The following is a 20,851-nucleotide window of genomic DNA, read 5'->3' on the forward strand; positions in this document are numbered from 1 at the left end:
CAGTTCTATACGCGATCCCCGGAGCTCATGGACCCTGGTGGTGGGGATCCTAGGCTGGCCTATGTAGCAGCAACGTTCTTCTTGGAGGAAGAGACAGGTCCCGCACTTTTCGGCCGTGAGCAGATCCAGGGCTCCCTGTAAAGATGCCAGCACCTATGAGGAAAGGGGTGAAAGCCTCCCAACGGGTGCGAAGGGAAGGAAAGACCCGAGACTGGAATTCAGCGTCAGCAAAACGGGGCAGAAGGAGAATGAAAATGAGGACGTAGCCACCTCTACCATGATGCACTCCAACACCTGTATGGGTAGTTTCCGTTACAGAAGAGAGTGCAGAAGGGCAAAGGTGCAGAAAAGCTCTGGCCGCGGGTGCCGGGAGCCTGGGCAAGGCCAGGGGGCTGGTAACAGGCTAAGTTCGAGGCAGGAGCCAGGGGGGCACCGACCGTGTCGGAGACGATGGAGGCTCTGAGCCGTGGGGTAGGGTCCTGGGCATCCGGGAGTTTGGGCCTGCGGAGGGAAGAGATTGCAGGGGAACTGGGAGGTCTGAGGCTCTTGTTCCGGACCCCCGGAAGCAGGGACAATTTGAGGAGACCTAAGGGGGAAAAGGCAAAGGAGGCCTAAGAGCCAGAGGGCCTCAGGCAGGCGAATACGAGTAGAGGAGAAACCCATAGCAGAAATCCGGACAGGAGGAGACCCCGCTGGGTGGGGGTCCAATCAGGCGGTCTTCTCAAGCGTGGTCTTGAGAAGGGCTCGTCGGGCACTGGACCAGAAGTCCAGGCAGGCTGGTCCGACCCTGCTCGCTTGACTCAGGAGTGGTGAATCCACAGCGTGTTTCTGGAGACCTTAAGTGCAGTGAGGGTGACAAGGATTACTGCTCATGGGCCTGTTCATTTGGGTGGAGGGGCTCACGTCTCTAATCTTGACTTAGACCCTGTCACCTAGAAGGTGGGGATGGACGGTGGTCCCTAATGCATCAGGAGTTCTCTCCAGTAGATGTAAGTGCAGGCTCGCAAGGATCCTTCCCAGGGCGACAAGCCGACCTGGGAGTTACCCACTACTCTGAGGCTACCTGGAATGGATGACACCAACTGGGGAGGCCGGCCAGAGAGAATTTTAGAGGGGAAAAACCATCCTTTTTAGGACTACACCGGGAGCGGAGGGCACCTAAGGGGAATAGAGTCATCCATCCCAGGGAGGTTTTTTTTTTGTTTTTTGGTTTTTTTTTGGCATAGCTTAGACAATGTTTCTTTGAGGGCACGGTTCATGCATTTTACTTTCCCTGAACTCTGAGGCTGGTAGGCCATGCAAAGCTTCCAGGAGACACTGAGGCCAGAGTCTGTAGTACATCTGAGATAAGACTGGTCCATTGTCCTGTGAATGGTGAGGGGTTATGAATGATTATAGCTGGAGTCCTTGAAATTCTAGCTCTTGTTGCCTAAGGCCGTATGTTGTATAAGCAGCTTCGAAGTTTGGGTGGAAAACTGCTGTCAGTGCAGCTGCAGTCAGTGACTCTGGGAACAAGATTACCCCTGGATTGTCTCATCAGACAGCAGAACTGTGGCTGGTGCATCCAGCACTGATATCGGCACTTTGATTTTCCCTAGTGTCTTCCTCTTGTTCCTTTTCAAACTCAGCAAAATTACAGGTCAACTTTTCTTTTCCTTCCTGCTGATGGAAGTAGGTGAGCCTCCCTTTTACAGGTGGGTTCTCCATCTGGTAGTAAAGTAACATTAGAGTCAATGCAATCTTTGTTTGGGAGCTTGAGGAGAAGTCATACGTGCATCGCACTTTTATAAGAAATGAGAAGGAAATAATAAGCAATAAATCTGTAGCTGCTGTTTAGACAAACCAAGTAACAAAGAAGCGTGTCCCAATACTGTCAGACAGAAGCCAATCAGCACAGGGGCACCAAGCTCGTTAAAAGACAGGAGATTCACAAAATCAGCCTTTTCCCAAGCAGCTCTCAGTAAATTTCTCAGGTGTGCATTCAGAGACACTGAGTACGTCGTTTGCCTGCTTCTCAGTTTTGTGGCAGTAGTTTCTTTTGGTACTATATACGATAGCCTTTAAATAGTCCTCATCTAAAAAACCCAGAGACCTTTTACATATCGCTTATTATGCTGCACCCAGAACATCAAAACTGTCGCGGAGTTTGTAAGCAGAAAATGCCTCATACAAAAATTAAAAGTTAACTTGTATGCAAAGTTTAAATGTGGTCTTTAAATTCCCCTTCGCGGGAGTGAAAAGGCGACCATTTCCCTGGCTTGGAATTGAACCTCGGTCGCCTGCTTGGCAAGCAAAAATTCTACCGCTGCACCACTGGGGGGGGGGGGGGGCACCAATTGCAGCACCCTCAAACAAAGGGAAATCCAGAGGTAGGAAGCTGGGCGGGGCCTTCCTTTGACGGTCCTTGTTCTTTCTTTTTCTCTCGCATTACTCAAGCAAAATTGGTTTTACTGTAGTTTGGGGGCTGGGCAAGGCCCAGGCTGGGGTCGCAGACCGCGGGGGCAGCGGGGGTGGCCGCCAGGGTGTTCCCAGGTTCCCAAGCCGAGCTGGGAGGGCTCCGCCAGAGGCTGCAGTCAGGCCACGGTTTTGTTTAGGTTCGACAAGGGAGCGCAAGCGGGGCGTGGCGGGGGGAGGGAAGCCCCCAGGCTTTTTCAGTGGCAACCGAGCAGGGAGCAGGGACCCAAGAGCTGCCGCTCAAAGCTTCAGGACCGGGGAGAGGGGGCGGGGGTGCCGGGTGCTGACCGCCGTTGGCATTTGGCCCTCTCCCTGGAGAGGCTGATGCGTGGAAGCTCGAAAGGGGCTGTCTTTCCTTCTCCCCTGGGCCCCCCGCTACGAGCTGCGTCCTCTCTCCGCAAGGCTCCCTGGGTCCAGGGCCAGAGGGTGTAGCACCACCCGGTGCCCGGGTCCACTCTTGCTGAAATTGCTGCTTCCCAGGACTGGGGTAGTGAGGGGGAGCCCAGACAGGAGCCTCTCTCCTCCATTATCTCGCTGTTCTGCTGGAGGCAGCTGGGTTTGCAAGCCCGGAGGGAGCCACCATGGCTGTTGCTTCCAGGACACACGAGAGCAGAGAAAAGCCGCACGCAGGCTCTGATGGCTTTTATGTTGGCTGCAGGGCGCTCACGCAGCGCCTAGGCCTGGGTCGCTTCTCCTCCCACTTGCACTCGCCTGAAATGTGGGGTTGTGATTGTTACTCTATGTTCCAGAAGTGCGTCTCGGTGCTCCCTCTGGCGCTGCAACTTGCACTGTCTCCAAACGCAGAGGATCAAGGCTCCCCGAAATGTTTTTCTGGCACTCAGACGTCTGTCCTCAAACATTCAGTGGAGTTTTCTTGTGTCCTCTTGGTGAAGGGGGTTTGTCGGAGGGGTGTTAGGAGTTTCTTTTGGAGTCTGGGTTACGAGAATCCTGCACTGTCCCTTTTTACTAGAGCAGAACTGTACCCCAAAGTGGAAGGATCCTGGCAATTTCCAACCAGGAGTTAATGTATGGAAACTGACCGGGTGACCAGGATTGCCGGTCACTACAATATAAACACACCGGATGACGGCCAGGTCTAGGGTTCCCTCTGACTGCCAGCCTACATTAAAAGTGGGCTATTCTAATTCACAGAGGGTTCTTAATTTTTCCTGGGGTCATGCAGTCTCCATAATTTCCGCAAAAATCCTTTCTAAAATTCTTTAACATACAGTCTAAGACTGCAGGCTTACTTTGCTTCCCTCCCATAGCGTAGACGGGAGGAGGGGGAGTTACTCAGGTACTGCCCTGCTGGCATCCCTCGCGGGAACTTAGGAGCGTTTTTGGCTACAGTGTATTGTGAATAACTTCACAGACCAGGCCATTCCATGGAGTGAATAACCGTTATGCCAAATGACGCTCTTTGAGAATCAGGGAGAAGCATATCCAGGTTGCCATAGCCAAAACAATGGAATCAAACAATCAGACACACGATCACTCACACACCAGATTGACACCCTTCCATGGGTGTCCCTGACTGGGTAGGTTATAAGAACCTACAAGGAGGTGATCAGGCTCCTCTACTGTCACATGGGACAGGACTGGCTCCGGACAATGGCCTCGAGGCTTACCTGGTCCAACGGGTGGATCCGGCTGGTTGTCCTCAGTCCCTCTCTGCAGGTCCAGCTGGGGAGGCGCAGGCCGCGGCTGCCCGAAGAAGCCCGGTCCGGGGTCCGCCAAAATCGGCGGGGCGCGCCTACACCCTTCTCGGGCCTCCCGTTGCCCCACGGCCCGCCTCTCACCCCACACTGGTGGTGCAAAGGGCCATCACGGTTGGATTTCCCGGTCAGGGAACCAAAATGTTGCAGGAAAACGGTGAGGACCGAGACACTAACCGCACCCAGAGGGCAAGGAGAACTCAGCTTTATTAAACTAGCGGGCCCAGTGGGATATTTCCCAAAGAACTGAGCACTGACTGGGGTCAAGGGCTTTATTTTATATGCTTAGGCCTCCAGGTTGGGGGGGCGGAATCTGGCCAGGGTGCCAGGGAAATTTGTCCCTAGCAGCTGTGATCCCTCAACTTTGTTTTGACAGGGAGGCCTCTAACTATGGTGCCTGCAGGAGTCATCTCTGATAAGGTATGGGAGGAGGAGGGGGCAGAGCTCTTAGGGGGAGCTTGCCGGAAACAGCTCCAATAAGGGGGAGATTGAGCTCTTGGGGGGGGGGGGGCTGCAGATAAAACCGTCTCAACACTCAGAAATGTCTTTTTACATAAAAGCCAAAATAATCCTCTATAACTTCCACCAGTTTTCAAATTCAACCTTGTTTTCACTAAGCGAAGGCCCCATTATTAAAGGTGTCTCTCTATCTTGTCTATGTACATTATAAACACAGAGGAAACCACGACACAGCTGACTCTAACTGTATAGTACACATCATGAGTGAGAATGAAGTATGAGCATAAGGACTACGACACAGGAGAGGGCAAAGCTGATGAGTGGGCATGATCTGAACGTGAGTGAGGGCGTACACATGTGCCAGGAACTCAGACACAGGAGAGGTCAAGGCTGATGAGTGGGCATGATCTGAACACGAGTGAGGGCATACACATGTGCCAGGAACTCAGACAGGCCTCAAATGCCAGCTTGGAGGCATGCAGCTCGGTGTCAATAGTCCCAGAGTAGTGGGGCTGGTAGGCCCAGGTGTGGCTTACAATTTACACATCGAGATCAGTGTGTGCCAGAAAACACTAAGGAAAGAAAGTTCCTGCCCACAGAAGATCAGAATGCTGAGGGGAAAAAATTAAACTTTCACGTCTGGAAAAAAATCTGAGAGTGTCCACCCTCACCCCTCATTTTCCACTGAGGAATCTTTGGTCAGTCCCACCAGATGCCAGTGTAGCGGAGCTGTGTCTTGCGACCAGCATGAAAGTCTCCTTCTCTTTACTATCCCATCCTACTTATTCCCATTTAGATGTCTGTGGGCAAAATCAGCTCAGAAAGATTATAGCCCATTATTTCAAAGAGCTCAGATGACATCTACATGCAGACAAGTCATTTATCTTCTAAAAACCAATTAATCCTTGAATAATCTAAAGTCTTGGTTTTTCCTTGTGAAAATAAAGAAAACCTCATTTAAAATGGACTTGGTAAGCCCTGAGGAACATCTCACCCACCTACCATTTGTTACAGCCTGAATAAACAGCAGGAAAAAGGAAGAATTATTTTGATAAGGGAGGACATTAATCACATGGGAATTGAGTTTTCTGCTTTTAAGAAAAAGGTGGAAGATCCCTCCCTGCCCCAGGAACACACTAACCATGGCTTGCAGCCAATGAGAAACCACCAAAACCTCAAACTCTTGTTCCTCTCTTGTGAATTTTTGTTCAAAACAACCCTCCCCAATTTCCTTCTAAAACCTAATAAAAGCAAGCTCCTCTCCTTTTGTTCTCCAGATTGGCCTATGGTTGCCATAGCTTGCTTGTCCCGAATTGAAATTCTCTATTCCCAAATTAACCAATTTTGCTGGTAAAATATCTGGTTGTTTTATTTTTAAGATCAATATTATCACCCAACTTAAAGAACATTTTGGAGCACTGTGAAACACTGGCCACTATAGAACACGCTATTTTAAAACAGTGGGTGGGAAGATGGAGACATTAAAGTAGAATCCTCGGAGACTGATGGCACACACATCATGAAATGCACCGAAAAGAAAAGGTGACAACTGAGGTAGCAATAAAACTGCTTCTAAAATCACAAAATACTAGATTTGAAATACTACTAAAAGACAATGACAATGCTGTGATGATGTGAAAGCAAAACTAAAACAAAATTCAGCTCTACCTTCAGAAATACCCTGAAGGGATATCACACTATGTCAAAGGACTGAAAACAGGATCGTTTTTAGTGGTGCCCAGGACCCCTCTGAGAAAAACCCCACCAACTAGGACAGTTCCTTCACATTATTTATGAGCAACATCACTTTAGCCACTGGACCGATTCTCTGGGGAAAGTGACCAGCACAGGGCCTGGCACACAGGCCTCAATAATAATGTTGATTCCTCTGTGTCTTGATGAAAGAAACTATCTACATGACTTTTTTAAAAAAAGCTTCTCCATGTACCCCTCAAAACAACAAGCAAATATAGAAAGCCTCCAGAAAAGGAGTGAAAAATTCAAACTCTGCTTAAAATATCTCTACCATTAAAAGAAACACTGTTTCTCTATTCACAACACTTCTGTTACCAAATGTGTGGTGGGTTTTCCACACCAAACAGTTCTCCAATTTTCTGTGGCCACCAGTTGGGTGTCCTACAATTTAAAATTCTGACACTACCCAGAGTTAGTACAGACCCCACAGATTAAAGGCTCAGTCCCAAAAGACTGCCCCCGCCCCCACTTCAGACACCAATTGCAAGTACTATGTCCCCAGGGCACTAGCATCTCTGTCTAACTTGAGTATAAATCAGGGGTTCCCGTAACTCTTAAATTCAATTACTTGCTAGAATGGCTCACAGAACTCAGGGGAACACTTTACTTACTATCACCAGTTTATTACATAGGACATAACTAAAGAATAGATAAATGGAAGCAATAATACACACTGGCAAGGTATGGCGGAAGACCGTTCACAGAGCTTGTACTTCGTCTCTGGGTGTGCCACCTCCCAGCACCTCCATGTGTTCACCAACCTGTAAACTCTCTGTACCCTGCCGTTTAGTTTTTATGGAGGTTCATTACACAAACATGATTTATTAAATCATTGGATATAGGTGATTAATTCAATCCCCAGCCTGTCTCCCCTCCCTGGAGGTTGGAAGTGGGACTGAAAGTTCTAACTCTCCTATCACGTGGTTGGTTCCTCTAACAACCTGCCACACTCTGTAGCCATTTAGGGACCTACCAAGAGTCACCTTATTAACATATAGTCAGGTATGCTTGAAAGGGGCATATATAACAGAAGATGCATTTCTCTCACCCTCATCACTTAGGATCTTACAAGGGTTTTCTGAGTTGTGTGCCAGAAACCCAGGATGAAGAACAAATATATATTTCTTACTATACCATAACAACCCAATCATATAGAACTATTTATTCTCTGATATATTTTACCCTCCATAAGCAATTTATTTTCATCTGATATTTCATTTCTGTAATCATAGCTTCTAGAAATTTGGTGTTTGCCTAGATAACCCTTTTCAAACTTATTTTATTTCTGGGTTTAATGTATTTATAAAAACAAACTTTTTTCACATGGTGCAAGAAGTAGAGATATCTACAGCAGGGGAGACACAGAAACCCCAGGGAGATACTTTCAGAATGCTAATTTGAATATTTACACCAAATACCAGAAACCACTAGATTGAGATCCTCTGTTTCTTCACACACCATTAACAGGATGTGTAACCTGCAAGGATGCAGGTTCTGGAGTCAAACTACCTACAAATAAATGCTGTCATTTATTAGCTGCATGCTTCCAGGATGGAACAGACCATTCCTCCCAAGCCTCAGAGAAATCCCACCAGAGCAGCAGACAGACACTAAGCAGGGGAACATGCCTCTACTGACAAATATAGTCTCAGTATTCTGCCTTGGACTTGGGACTCAATTTTCTGAGAAATTTTCACTTTATTTAAGAAAACGGCGTCAAATATATAGTGATGGAAGGAGAACTGACTCTGGGTGGTGAACACACAATGTGATATATAGATGATATATTACAGAATTGAACAGTTGAAACCTGTGTAATTTTACTAACCACTGTCACCCCAATAAATTTTAATTAAAAAAACACAAAACAAACAAACAATCAACCAACCAAAAAAAGAAAAAAAATCATCATAGATTCTCAGACACACGAAACAATCTGAGACATTTAAGGGCTGTATGACAAAGGTATCTACATTTAAGCATAATTTCCTGAAATGAAGTTTAACAGAACATGTACAAGGTCTGACAATTAAGTTCGCAAACTCACCCTAGAAAAAGTGCTACATACTTCATTACTGAATATCATTATGGTCACCTTCGAAGTACTCCCCTTGGGAAGCTATGCACTGATGCCAGCTCCTAGTCCATCCTTCAAAGCAATTTTGAAACTCTTTTTCTGGAATGGCCATCAGAGCTGTCATCATATTACCCTTGATGTCCTGAATGTCATCAAAATGCCTTCCTTTCATATTTCCTTTATCTTCGGGTAAAGAAAGAAGTCATTGGGGGCCAGATCAAGTCAGTAGGGAGGGTGTTCCAATACAGTTATTTGTTTACTGGCTAAAAACTCCCTCACAGACAGTGCTGTGTGAGCTGGTGCATTTTCATGATGCAAGAGCCATGAATTGTTGGAGAAAAGTTCAGGTCATCTAACTTATTCACACAGCCTTTTCAGCACTTCCAAATAGTAAACTTGGTTAACTGTTTGTCCAATTGGTACAAATTCATAATGAATAATCCCTCTGATATCAGAAAAGGTAGCAACATGGTTGCAACAAGTTTGCGAACTTAATTGTCAGACTTCCTACAAGTTACTCAACATTTATATACCTAAAGAAGTGATCACCATAAGTCCAGCAACCATCTGACACTGTACCACGATATCACAATATTATTGACTGTATTCCCTGTGCTGTACATTACATCCCCATGACTTATTTGTTTTAAACCTGGAAATTTGGACCACCCACCTATTGCCCTTCACCGTTTCCTCCCATTTTAATTTTTCAGTTACAGTTGACATTCAACATTATTTTATATTAATTTCAGGTGTACAGCATATGGTTATACATTTATATCATTTAAGAAATGAATCCCCTAACTAGTTTAGTACCCACCTGGCACTATACATAGTTATTAGCATATTATTGACTATATTTCCTATGCTCCACTTTACGTCCCCCTGATTGTTTTGTAACTACCAGTTTCTACCTCTTAATCCCTTCACCTTTTTCATCCTGGCCCACAACCTCCCTCCCATCTATCACCCTGATGAATCTAGTAACCATCTCACAACACAGGTAGTTATCACAATATTATTGACTATATTCCTTATGCTATACTCTACATCCCCATGACTACTGTGTAACAACCAATTTGTACTTCTTAATCCCTTCCCTCTTTTCACCCACCATCCCAACACCGCTCACATCTGGCAACCATCACAATGTTCCCTATCTATGAGTCTGTTTCTGTTTTGTTAGTTTATCTTGTTCTGTAGATTCCACATATAAGCAAAATACATTGCATCTGTCTTTCATTGTCTGACATCACTCAGCACAATACCCTCTAGGTCCATCCATGCTGCCACAGATGGAAAGAACCCATTCCCTTCATGGAATATGGCTGAGCAATATTCCACTGTATTGATGTACCACCTCCTCTTTATCCATTCATCCATCGATGGAAACCCAGGCTGCGTCCATCTTGGCTACTGTAAACAATGTTGCAATGAACATATGGATACACATGTCCCCTTGAAGTAGTGTTTTGGGTTTCTTCCGATAAATACCAGGAAGTGGTATTACTGGGTCCTTCTGTGTCTCTTGTTATAGCCTTTTTTTAAAGTCTACTTTGTCTGACTTTTTTTTTTTTCATTTCCATTTTCATGAAATAACTTTTTCCACCCCTTTACTTTCAGTCTGAGTGTCTTTTAATCTGAAGTGAGTCTCTTGTAGGCAGCATGTTAGGGTTTTGTTTTATCCATTCAACCACCCCATGTTTTTGATTGGAGCATTTAATCCACTTACATTGAAAGCAATGGTTGATAGATATGTAGTTATTGACATCTTATTATTCATATTTTTTTATCCCCTCGGCCCCCCATCTTAAAGAAGTCCCTCTAATATTCCTTGTAATACTAGTTTGGTATTGATGAACTCCTTTAGATTTTTCTTGTTTGAGAAGATCTTTATCTGTTCTTCAGTTTTAAATGATAGCCTTGCTGGGTAGAGTACTCTTGGTTGTATGTCCTTGTTTTTCATCACTTTGATTATTGCATGCTAATCCCTTCTGTCCTGCCAAGTTTCTGTTGAGAAATCAGCTGATAATCTTATCTTTGCCTTCCTTTTCTTTTTTTTTCTTTTTTTTTTAATTGGGGAACAGTGTGTTCTTCCAGATGTCAAGTCATTGTTTTTTCAATCTAGTTTTTTTTTTTTCCCTTTGGGGGGCGGGGCGAAGTTCAGCTCCAAGTCAGGTCATTGTTTTCAATCTAGTTGTGGAGGACACAGCTCACTGGCCCATGTGGGACTTGAACTGGCGGTGTTGGTGTTATGAGCACTGTGCTCCAACCACTGAGCCAACCAGCTGCCCAACCTTTACCATTTTAATTATAATGTGTCTTGTGTGGGCCAATTTGAGTTTTTTTGGGGGGGACTCCCTGCACTTTCTGGCCTTGTATATCTATCTCCTTTGCCAGATTAGAAAAGTTTTCAGTTATTATTTCTTCAAATAGATTCTCAATTCCTTGCTTTTATCTTTTCCTTCTGGCACTCCTATGATGTGAATGCTGTTACATTTGATGTTGTCCCAGAGGTCTCTTAAACTATCCTCATATTTTTTGGCTTCTTTTTTATTACTGTTGTGATTGGGTGTTTTATGCTACCTTGTCTTTCAAATTGCTAATTCAATCCTCTGATTCATCCAGTCTGCTGGTGATTCCTTCTATTGTATACTCATTTCAGTTATTGTATTCTTCACTTCTGACCGGTTCTTTTTATGGTTTCTATGTCCTTTTTTTTTTAATGTTTGCTACCTCTCTAAGTTCTTTGAACACGCTTGTAACCATTGTTTTGAACTCTATACCTAGAATGTTACTTGCCTGCATTTTGTTTAGTTGTTTTTCTGGCGTTTTCTCCTGTTCTTTCATTTGGGACATATTTCTTTGGTTCCTCGTTTGACTGCCTCTCTGTGTTTGTTTTTATGTATTAGGTAGGGCTGCTATGTCTCCCAGTCTTGCCAGATAGTAGGGGTCCTATGGGACCCAGTGGCACAGTCTCCCTGGTCACCTGAGTCAAGTGCTCCAAGAGTGTCCCTTGTATGGATTGTGTGTGACCTCCTGTTACAGTTGAGCCTTTATTGCTGTTGGCATGTCAGTGGATAGTACTGACCCTCAGGCCAACTGGCTGTGGGGTTTGGCCACTTCCACAGCTTGTGGGTTGCTGTGCAGGGGCTTACCCCAGGGAGCAGGATTCACCCAAGTGGGCTCTGGTGCCTATTGAGACCACCCTTTGAGTGTGCCACTTGTGTGGCTAACTGGGTGGTGCTCTGCTATAGTCTAAAGACAAACCGCAAGTATGTTGGTTCTGGGGGCTCTTGGGAAGGGCTCGGTGCAGGGCCAGGTCAGCCACTGCCTGTGACCAGCCGGGGACTACCTGATAGGAGCTACAAAGTGATCCACAGTTGGTCACTGCCTGTGCTGTATCTGGAGGTGCGTGGGAGAGGCCATGCTACAAACCAAGGACAGCTGCCACCAGTAGCAGGTCTGGGGTGGCTCCACAAAAAGCCAGGACACTCTGAGGACCTGCTGCCACCTGCCAGCTCCCATAAGGTTCAGCTGCTGCTAAAGTCTCCTGTGGTACGCGGTTGGGTAAAGCAGGGTCTCAATCAGTCAGCACGGCTGAGCAGCAGAGCTCACCAGGCCAGTCAGATGCATATTTGGCCTATGGGGGCAGGCTCAACACAGGAAAAATGGCACCCGCCTGCTGGCTGCACGGGAGATAGGCCCCACAGAGAAAATGGGAACAATCCCGTCAGTCCTCGTCATGAAGTTACACAACTCAGTCTCTCACCATATGTCTCTGATGCACCAGAGCCTTCATTCCTCCACCAAAGCCCAGGGTGTGTGCCTGCACGGGCCCTTTAAGAGGATGTTTGGGTTTCCCGCAACCTTCCGTCCCACCTAGGCAGTCAGAATTCCCACTGTTTTCCATATCCAGAAGTTGTGGGGGCTCCTCTTCCCGGCACCAGCACTCCAGGCTAGGGAACCTGGTATGGGGGGCTGGGGTCCCTCGCTCCTTTGTGGGGAACCTCTGTGGCCAAGATATCTCTCCCAATTTTCAATCACCACATGTGAGTGTGGGACCAACCCGTTTCACGTCTCTGCCCCTCCTACCAGTCCCAACATGGCTTCTTCTTTATATCCTTAATTATAAAACTTCTGTTCAGTTAGACTTCAGATGGTGCTCCAGGTTGATTGTTCTATAATATAGTTGTAATTTTGATATGTTCACAGGATGAGGCAAGCACAGCATTTATCTAGTCTGCCATCTTGGATCTCCTTCTGAACTAATAGGTTTTAATCTGCAGTTTAAGAGTAAGTCTATGATGTGAAATCTCTGCAAAATACTGAGCAAATTTTAATGGCTACCACATTCTCAAAACAGCATCACCTGTCCCCTTTAAAGCACTAATTGGTCAGCTCTTAAATATATGGTCTCAGATGACATTCCTATCAGTATGTGTGTTTTGTTAATTCAGAAGTTTGACATGGAGATGGACTACACTGTGGTTTAAATAAAGAATAACAAGTACATGGGAAAATTCTATAGATGAGGAAGGGGAAGCAGGATGGAGTAACATGTATTCCACCCTAGAAAGAGGGATATCATGTTTCCCCAAAAATAAGACCTAGCCAGACAATCAGGTCTAATGCGTCTTTTGAAGCAAAAATTAATATAAGACTTGGTCTTATTTTACTAGACCGGGTCTATAATATAATATAATATAATATAATATAATATAATATAATATAATATAATATAATATAATATAATATAATACTGGGTCTTAGATTCATTTTTGCTCCAAAAGACTTATTAGAGCCAATTGTCTGGCTAGGTCTTATTTTCGGGGAAACACGGTAGGTGCAAGTAACGCCAGATATAATGTAAGATTCTAAACATCCAAAATTGATACAAAATCTGTCTTTCCATTGTAACTGAGAAAGAAACTAGGCCGTTTTTTTTACTTCAAATAATTATACAATTAAAACTCACAGAACTCTGAGTACTCTTCTTCCCCAACCTTTCCTGCAGCCAAGTATCACTGATCTAATAACACAGTCCTTCATAACATAAATAACATTTATATGGTACATTTATAAATAACATTTGTATGGCTCTTTCAAATATTTTATTTTATTAAAAGACCACAGTGATCCAGTCCACAGGGTCTTTGGCTCTGAAATCTTGGCAAAGTCATTTAATCTGCCTGGCTTTCTGCTTCCTTGACAAATAAATGGGACTGACAATTTTGATGAATATGCTAATTATTTCCAGCTGTTCTAAACATTTTACAAACATAAACTCATTGAACCTTCACTATTAGATATACTATTCTTAACCTCTTTTTATAGCAGAGGAAACTGAGGCACAGAGAGGCTAAGTCACTTGCCCCAGGTCTGAAAGCTAGGACAATAAACTGATCTGCTGTATCCAGGTCAGGGCTAGGATGGTATAAATTGAGTGTGAATGGTGAAGATGAAAGTCTTCCTATATGGTCTGTCAATGAAATAGGTGATCAACAGTCAAGAAGAAAAAAAGATGTTTAAAAACAAAAAAGTTTGCTTCAAAATCCTTTTAGGATTATTGACTCAATATTTGGTCTAGTTTCATAAAAAACAGTAATGCAACACCTCTTCACAAAAAGCAGTGTGTTCCCCTGAAACAAGCATCAAGTGCTAAAATGCTTTGTTCTTCTGCCAATTACAAATTCTCTTCCCAGAAAGGATATCTTGACTTGAAATACGCTGTGACATGGCATGAGGTGCTATGACATTAAATTTTATCTGAATAAATTTTAAACATTTTCTGAATCAGAAAAAGGAACGATTGTTTAGTGTTCACATCAAGTGTTAGGCAGTACTCCTTATGTACTGTGGTAACTTTTAAAGGGGAACAAACTTACAATTTATTGCTATACGTATTTAACTACACATACATGAGAAACTTAGAACCCTGCTGGGATAAATGCCCTCTGAGAAGTTCTTGAGGACAGGAACCCTTACTTTACCTTTATGCATCGCATGAAACCTGCATTTAAGCATTTCCTGGAGATGTGTCAACAAGGGTAAAACATTATAACCAAAAGAATAGACCTGGCAAAACAAGCAAATTCCAAACTGAAATTGTACAGAAATAAAACTGCCACTTTGTCCTCAGAATGTGCTCCTGGTGTCTACAGAGGATCTTTCACGTTCAAAAACAAAAATCACCATGAAATTTCTGCCTCTTATCCTAAACAGCTGAATCATTCATATTCAACCACCCATAATTCTTCCAAAACCATCAGTGCTTTTTGGGAAGTCCGAATGTAAAACTTTCCCTAGAAGAACATGGAAGAATTATAGGAAATTAAAGGATTCCCAAAAGATGCGGTGGTGAAGGAAAAATATTACGCTGAGAAAACGTATTCGTTCATACAACGAATACTTACTAAATCTCTACTTGGCGCAAGGCAAATGGGCATATGAACACTGGAAGGGGGTCGCTGCGGCCGTCTGCTCTTCCGCGGGGCCCACTGCCCAGCGGGACAATCCCCCACCCCCAGATGCACGGGCCAGGAGTCCCAGGACCCGTCCCTCCGGCTCCTCCCGCTGACCTGGCACAGGTCTCCGGAGCTATGCGGTGAAATGAACAAATCCGTCTCGCCACTGCGGTGAAGGCCCACGCACACCCTGGGCTGCAATGGACCTGTGAGGCCGTGGGAACCCCCGCACCAATGCAAGAATAGCGCCGTGCTCCGAGGGTCACGGAAAGGGCAGGGGGTCAGTGGGGGGTGGGGGGGGCTCTGGGGGCCCCAGAGGATCTCTGGAGGGTGCGTAGGGGATGCCTGGGGCGATCTGAGGGGGTTAGAGATCGCGTTATGGCGAGGCCTGGGGGCCCTAGGGAATCTCTGGAGGAATCTAGGAGGCTCCAAGGGAAGCTTGGAGGGCAGCCAGCCGGGGAAGGAGCTTGGGACAGAAACTCCCTCAGGGCACGCGCGGTCTGACGCTTACCCAAACAGCCCTCTGAGGAAGGAGTGGGAGGCCTTGACTCGCTTCTCGGCCTCCGCCATCAGCTGGACTGCCTCACGCTCCTTCCCCGCGTTGTCCATGTCGCCAGCCGCAGCCACCACAGCCTCCTCAGCCGGCAGGGGAGCGTCTTCCCCGCCCGACCCTCGCAGGGGCGGGGAGCGCAGGCGCGGCGCGCTCTGCCTCCCGGGATTTGTAGTCCCGGGTCTACCCTGGCGGCCAGGCTGCGCAACGCATCAACTACAGTTCCCAGCAGGGCTCAGAGTGGGTGGGGTGGGATCCCCGCTCGCAGACCGCCGACACCGGTGGTTTCCGAACGGTGATCCCAAGCCTTGGTGAGCTTTAATCGTTGAAATATGCGGGGAATTGGGAAATTACCCGTGGCTTTCCGTAAGGATCGCCTCAACCCTCAGCATCACAGTTGGTTCAGGAATTCCTTCTCAGCAGGACTGACACTTGGCAATGGAATGGATAAGGAAACAGGATGATAACAGAATGGAGTGCTCCACCTGCAGGCCAGTCGAGTTCCACAAAAGGGAATCTAATGCAGTGTGGTTGAAAAAGGGACCACATACTGAACCTGACAAACTCAGAGGAGGCTAGCATGGTAGGTCCTACAAACTCAGAGACTGAAATTAATCATAGAGGATGGCCTAAACAAACAAACAAAAAACTACTAATTAAAAGGGGTCATGGTGAGTAGTCACATCCTTGGCCAGTACTTTCCTTGACAAACAAAGGCCAATCTTTATCTTAAGTGAGCCTATTGTCGTTGTGTATCTAAGATATATCCTTGGAATGTCAGAGCAATCCTTTTTTCCAGACCCATCAGGACACAGTCCATCGCACCAGACAGAACCCTCATTGTTCTCTTGTTCCCAGAATACCATTTCTATGTGCTGTAAAATGTTAATTATTAACTATCCTGTACCCACCAATGTAAAAGAAGTATATATCTCTTCCTTTTAACCAATCCCAGAGATTTCCCCACTTTCCTTTCTCCCACCCCCTTAATCTACCACCAATGGATTTCATGTAACCCTCCTTACATCTCCTCCTTTGATTCTAATATATAAAATAAGCTGAAAAACTGCCATTCTCTGGAGTTTTATTAACCAATTGAGATTTTGCTTCCTAGCAATTGTCGTCAGTTTGGCTCAAAAAACTCTAAACTTCTCTACAGGTATGGATGTTTCTTACATTGACAGCAGCCACGGAAAACAACTTCATTAAATGTGTAGTGTCCACCCACCCACAAGCAACAGCTGGCAGAAAGAGCCATTTTTATTTCCAGAGCAAGCCATTTAAGAATGTATCATTTCCCCCAATATAAATTCAGAGCTATTTTTCTGGCTTCTCATATTGCAACCTTCTGTTGGGCCTCTCTTCCTTGGTTATAAATAAGTTGCATATACGCAATATACACATAATCCACTCTTTTTATTGATTGAATTATTTTTGGTGGATGTTTGCCATTGAGCTGTCTTATCCTTTACATAATGCTGGCCATAGGGTGTGGGTCTCCTGGGACACAATTCCTGCATGCCAGGAAGAATTCTAATCTCTCAAGAGAAGTATCCATAGATAGATGCTAATCATGTGCCAAACATTTCCAGAACTGTCCCAGAAGGAGTTATTTTTTTAATACAAAGTCTAGACCATTACATTTGGCAATGCTAAAGCAGAGGTGGTGAAGCAAATATAAAAATCACTGCCAAATGAGAACTTGTGATAATTTCGAACTATTAATAAGTACACTGTGGGCACTGGCACACAAAATATATCTAAGAAAATGTAGTTTGCCTTTAGAGAGCAAGGAAAGAAGGGCCAAACTCCTGGAGAGAAAGATAACTAAAGCAAATGTCACAGTTTATGCATTGCAGGACACTTTAGAGATAGAAGGAAATCTCCAATCTTAAGGCAGAGTTTATTTACTAATATTACATGCATTATTCTAACTTTTGGAGCAGTATGGGGGAAGAAAAGGGAAGGAAATTGGAGGTGGCAGTAAATGCAGGAGTGAAGAAGAAAACTGAAAAAGTGGACATAAGAATTTGAAAAGCAGAGCAGTCCATGGGGACTTAATAGAGTGGGGCCAACTCAAAAGCTCTGAAGTGCAGCATCAGTTTGTTGATTAAAGCAGTTCCCAGACTTAGCTCAATGCGGAAACTCCAAGAAATACTGATTCCTAAGCCACTAGCTTTTTGTATCAGTATTTCCTAGAGTTGGGGTCCAGGAAGTATACATTTTAAAAAGACCTCTCCATGACTATTCTAAAGCTTACAATTCTAGATTCTCAAATCTGTAGTCAACTAAAACGGAGGTAGAATTAACTGCCTCCTCTAAACTAGAACTTACAGTTAAGGGTTGCAAAAGTACATGTTTCCTGGTATTTCTCCCATTTTCTTCTTTCTCACAGGAAACCTGCAGGCACTCCCACCCTTCCCCCAGCCCACACCCCACGCTATCAGATTTAGTGAAAAACTTCAAACCTTAATTGTTGTGTAGAGCAAGTGTTTTCTTATCCCAGAGGCTATGGTAGGTGAGTGGAGATGACAGAGCAGAGACAAACCTCACAGAATAAGGACTAGAGAAATAGATGAGGAATCCTTGCAGGAGGAGGCAAAAGGAGACCTGTTCTGGTGTGGAATAGAGAGGGAATGAGACCCTCAAGTAGAAGCTGGTCCCAGAGTAGATCCAAAGGATCCATGGATCTACACCTGTGCTGATTAGGATGGTAGCCACTCACCACAGGTGGCCATTTAAGTTTAAATCAAATAATATGAAATGAAATATAAAATTTCATTCCTCAGTCACACTAGCCACATTTCAACTACTCAATAACCACATGTAACTAGTGGCTACCATATTGGACTACACAAATATAGAACATTTTTGTCATTGCACAAGGTTCTAATGGACAATGCTGATCTGTACACCTATGCCTTTCAGCAGCCCTGGACACTGAGACAAAGAAAAAGGGAAAAGTCTTCAGACAGTTTCTGAGAAGACGGAGCAGGAAAGAAAGACCCTGTACCCAGAACGAGGCAAAACCAAACAGAATCTCTGGCTTTTCCCTATGAGCAGATCAGGGTGGACACAGACACTCAGACTGAGTGAACACACAGAAGAAGCTAGATTGGAATGTCAAGTGTTCAACTACCCATCCTGAGAGGTGGTCTGCAAAGGCAAGGCTGAAGCCACTTGAGAACATGCAGCTCTAAGAGGGGCAGGGTCAGACCTACATGGAAAACAAGGTGTGGCCATCCATCTGCATGTGCTCATAGAAGGAGTGTGGTGCAGAGAGAGTCCTGTGTGGAGTCTGGCACCGATGAAGAGTGCAGTGGGTACAAATGCAGTGCACCTCCAGGATTGCATGGGCTGGTGTCCTCACTGTCCAGCGCAGGTACCCAGTGCACTGGGCGAGTGCCTGCAATGTAGCTGAGTGCAGCTGACTCTCACTACTCAACGGTCCAACAGCAGCTACCAGTTACTAAGTTCACTTAGTGTCACCCTCCTCCTCTCCTTCTGATTCCAAAATCAGTAGGAAACTTCTGACCATGACTAGCACTTAATATTCCCATGCCTCCTGGTCCCAACTGCCAGCACTTGCAATTCTCCTGAGAATTCTCTTTGGACTTCCAGTCTTCTCTGCTTGAATGCTAGAGGAGTAAGTGGAAGGGGTGGTAAATTAACTTCATTAATATGGGAATTAATGGTTCTCTGCCTCTTGGGAGCAGCCCTCAATCAATGACTGTTGAGAAGTTGGAAGATAAATACCCATCTGCTGGGACAATTCTGAACAATATTCTACAGTCTCCCAGAGGTACCAGTGGGAATGAGTTCTAGTTGCTGACAGTAGAAACTGGCTTGTTCTGTACCCTTTTTTGGCCTCCTTCTCTTCTGTGACTCCATACACTTACTGGTGATGCCCGGTGTCACCTCCAATAAATTGCTTTCGCTAGAATCCTTGTCTCAAGGTCTACTTCTGGGAGGACACAAACTAAGACAGGGAGAGTATGCACTGAGGACCAATAGGTGTGTTCTGGTCACCATGGACATCATGGTGTTCATTACAAATTTATAAATTGGCATTCTTATCTATGGATAACTTTACTTAGGGTTCCAGTTCCCACTCCAACTTAGTGGTGTAAAACAACAATCATTTATCGTTATTGTCACCTGTGCTTTTAGGGGTTGACTGGGTTCAGCTGGGTGGTTCTTATATATGGGAGTAGCCAAGGCTCTTTGCATCTCTCTCTGGTCTCATGTGGTGTCTAGGGCTCCAAAGATGCTAGGGGGGTGGGGGGGGGGCGGAGCTAGGTAACTGCTGGATCATCTTTATAACCTAATCCTCAAAGTTCCAAGGTATCACTTCTGCTTCCCTGAAGCAAATCATGCAAGCTCACCTGTATTAAAGAGGAGAGTCTCAAAGGATTTGCAGATGTTCTAAAACCACCACAATTAGGTTCAAGGGAGTCAGTGTCCACCTTGGTCCACTCTGGTTGTATTGACAAAGCTGTGAAGTTGAAGCCTCTGAACTGGCCGAGGGGCTCTTATCCATCTTCAGCTGGCTCCTTCAATGACATTTCAGGCTCACTTCTGTCTGCAACATAAAAGTTGCTCAGAGACATCCAGACAAGGCCAAGGCTCGTTCAGTGTACTCCCGTTAGAAGGCAGGGAAGAAACGAAGCCATTCTAGAAGGCTCTTCATCCAAAAATGTTAAAGTAATGAATTTATGAAAATGAATATTCTCCATTCATGTTGATGAGGTTGGGCTTCTGTACTTTGTGTAACTTTAAGTATAGATTTAATTATTCTGTTTATAGTAGTTCTTTTCACTTTCCTCATGGACTTGCAAAACCCAGGGGTATTTGAATGGGGAAGTTCAGAGGAATAATTAGGTATGAGTTTTTTATTACAAATACTTTTTTTTAACTTTTCTAAACGGCATTAGTTTGTATATGTGTGTGTGTTTGAGACATTTCATACCATGTCAAAATTGCCAGAAATATTTCTAAAGGTAACTTTGTTAATATTATTTAACATTTCCTTAAGAAATTATTCTATAAAATTTAGACCAAAGAGCTGCAAAAGGTAAAATTAAATATACACAAATACCTGTTAGACAATGGTAAATTAAGTTAAAATAAATACCTATGAAAAATAATATTAATGTCAATTAATGTTATTCTTTTCGTTAGTTGATATGAAATTCCACAAACATTTTGAAACTTGTTGGTTTTAAATATAGCAGAGGGCATAAAAGCAAAGATGACGCAACTTTTATTTATATGATATATTCTAAGACCTTCTCTATTCTTGAAGTTATGATTCTAAAATGCACAATGGCTCAAAGGGAAAAACCGTTTATTTTCTAGACTGTCTTTTGATTTC

General features: G+C 44.6%; 1 protein-coding gene across 2 annotated transcripts in view; it reads right to left on the reverse strand.

Moving 5' to 3' along the window:
- The window catches only part of NAPB (NSF attachment protein beta), a 45,456-nt gene extending 29,839 nt beyond the window's left edge, over nucleotides 1-15,617 (reverse strand). The window contains exon 1 of one of the 2 annotated variants that reach the window (XM_019718670.3): nucleotides 15,439-15,617. In XM_019718670.3, the coding sequence (XP_019574229.1) occupies nucleotides 15,439-15,536 (98 nt within the window). In that variant the 5' untranslated portion in view covers nucleotides 15,537-15,617. The remainder of the gene's footprint in view (nucleotides 1-15,438) is intronic. The other variant, XM_074317730.2, reaches the window with a different exon arrangement.
- Between the last annotated feature and the right edge of the window lie 5,234 nt (nucleotides 15,618-20,851).

Source organism: Rhinolophus sinicus, chromosome 13 (genome assembly GCF_057876585.1).
Source record: "Rhinolophus sinicus isolate RSI-liver-muscle chromosome 13, RSI-T2T, whole genome shotgun sequence".
Taxonomy (NCBI): domain Eukaryota; kingdom Metazoa; phylum Chordata; class Mammalia; order Chiroptera; family Rhinolophidae; genus Rhinolophus; species Rhinolophus sinicus.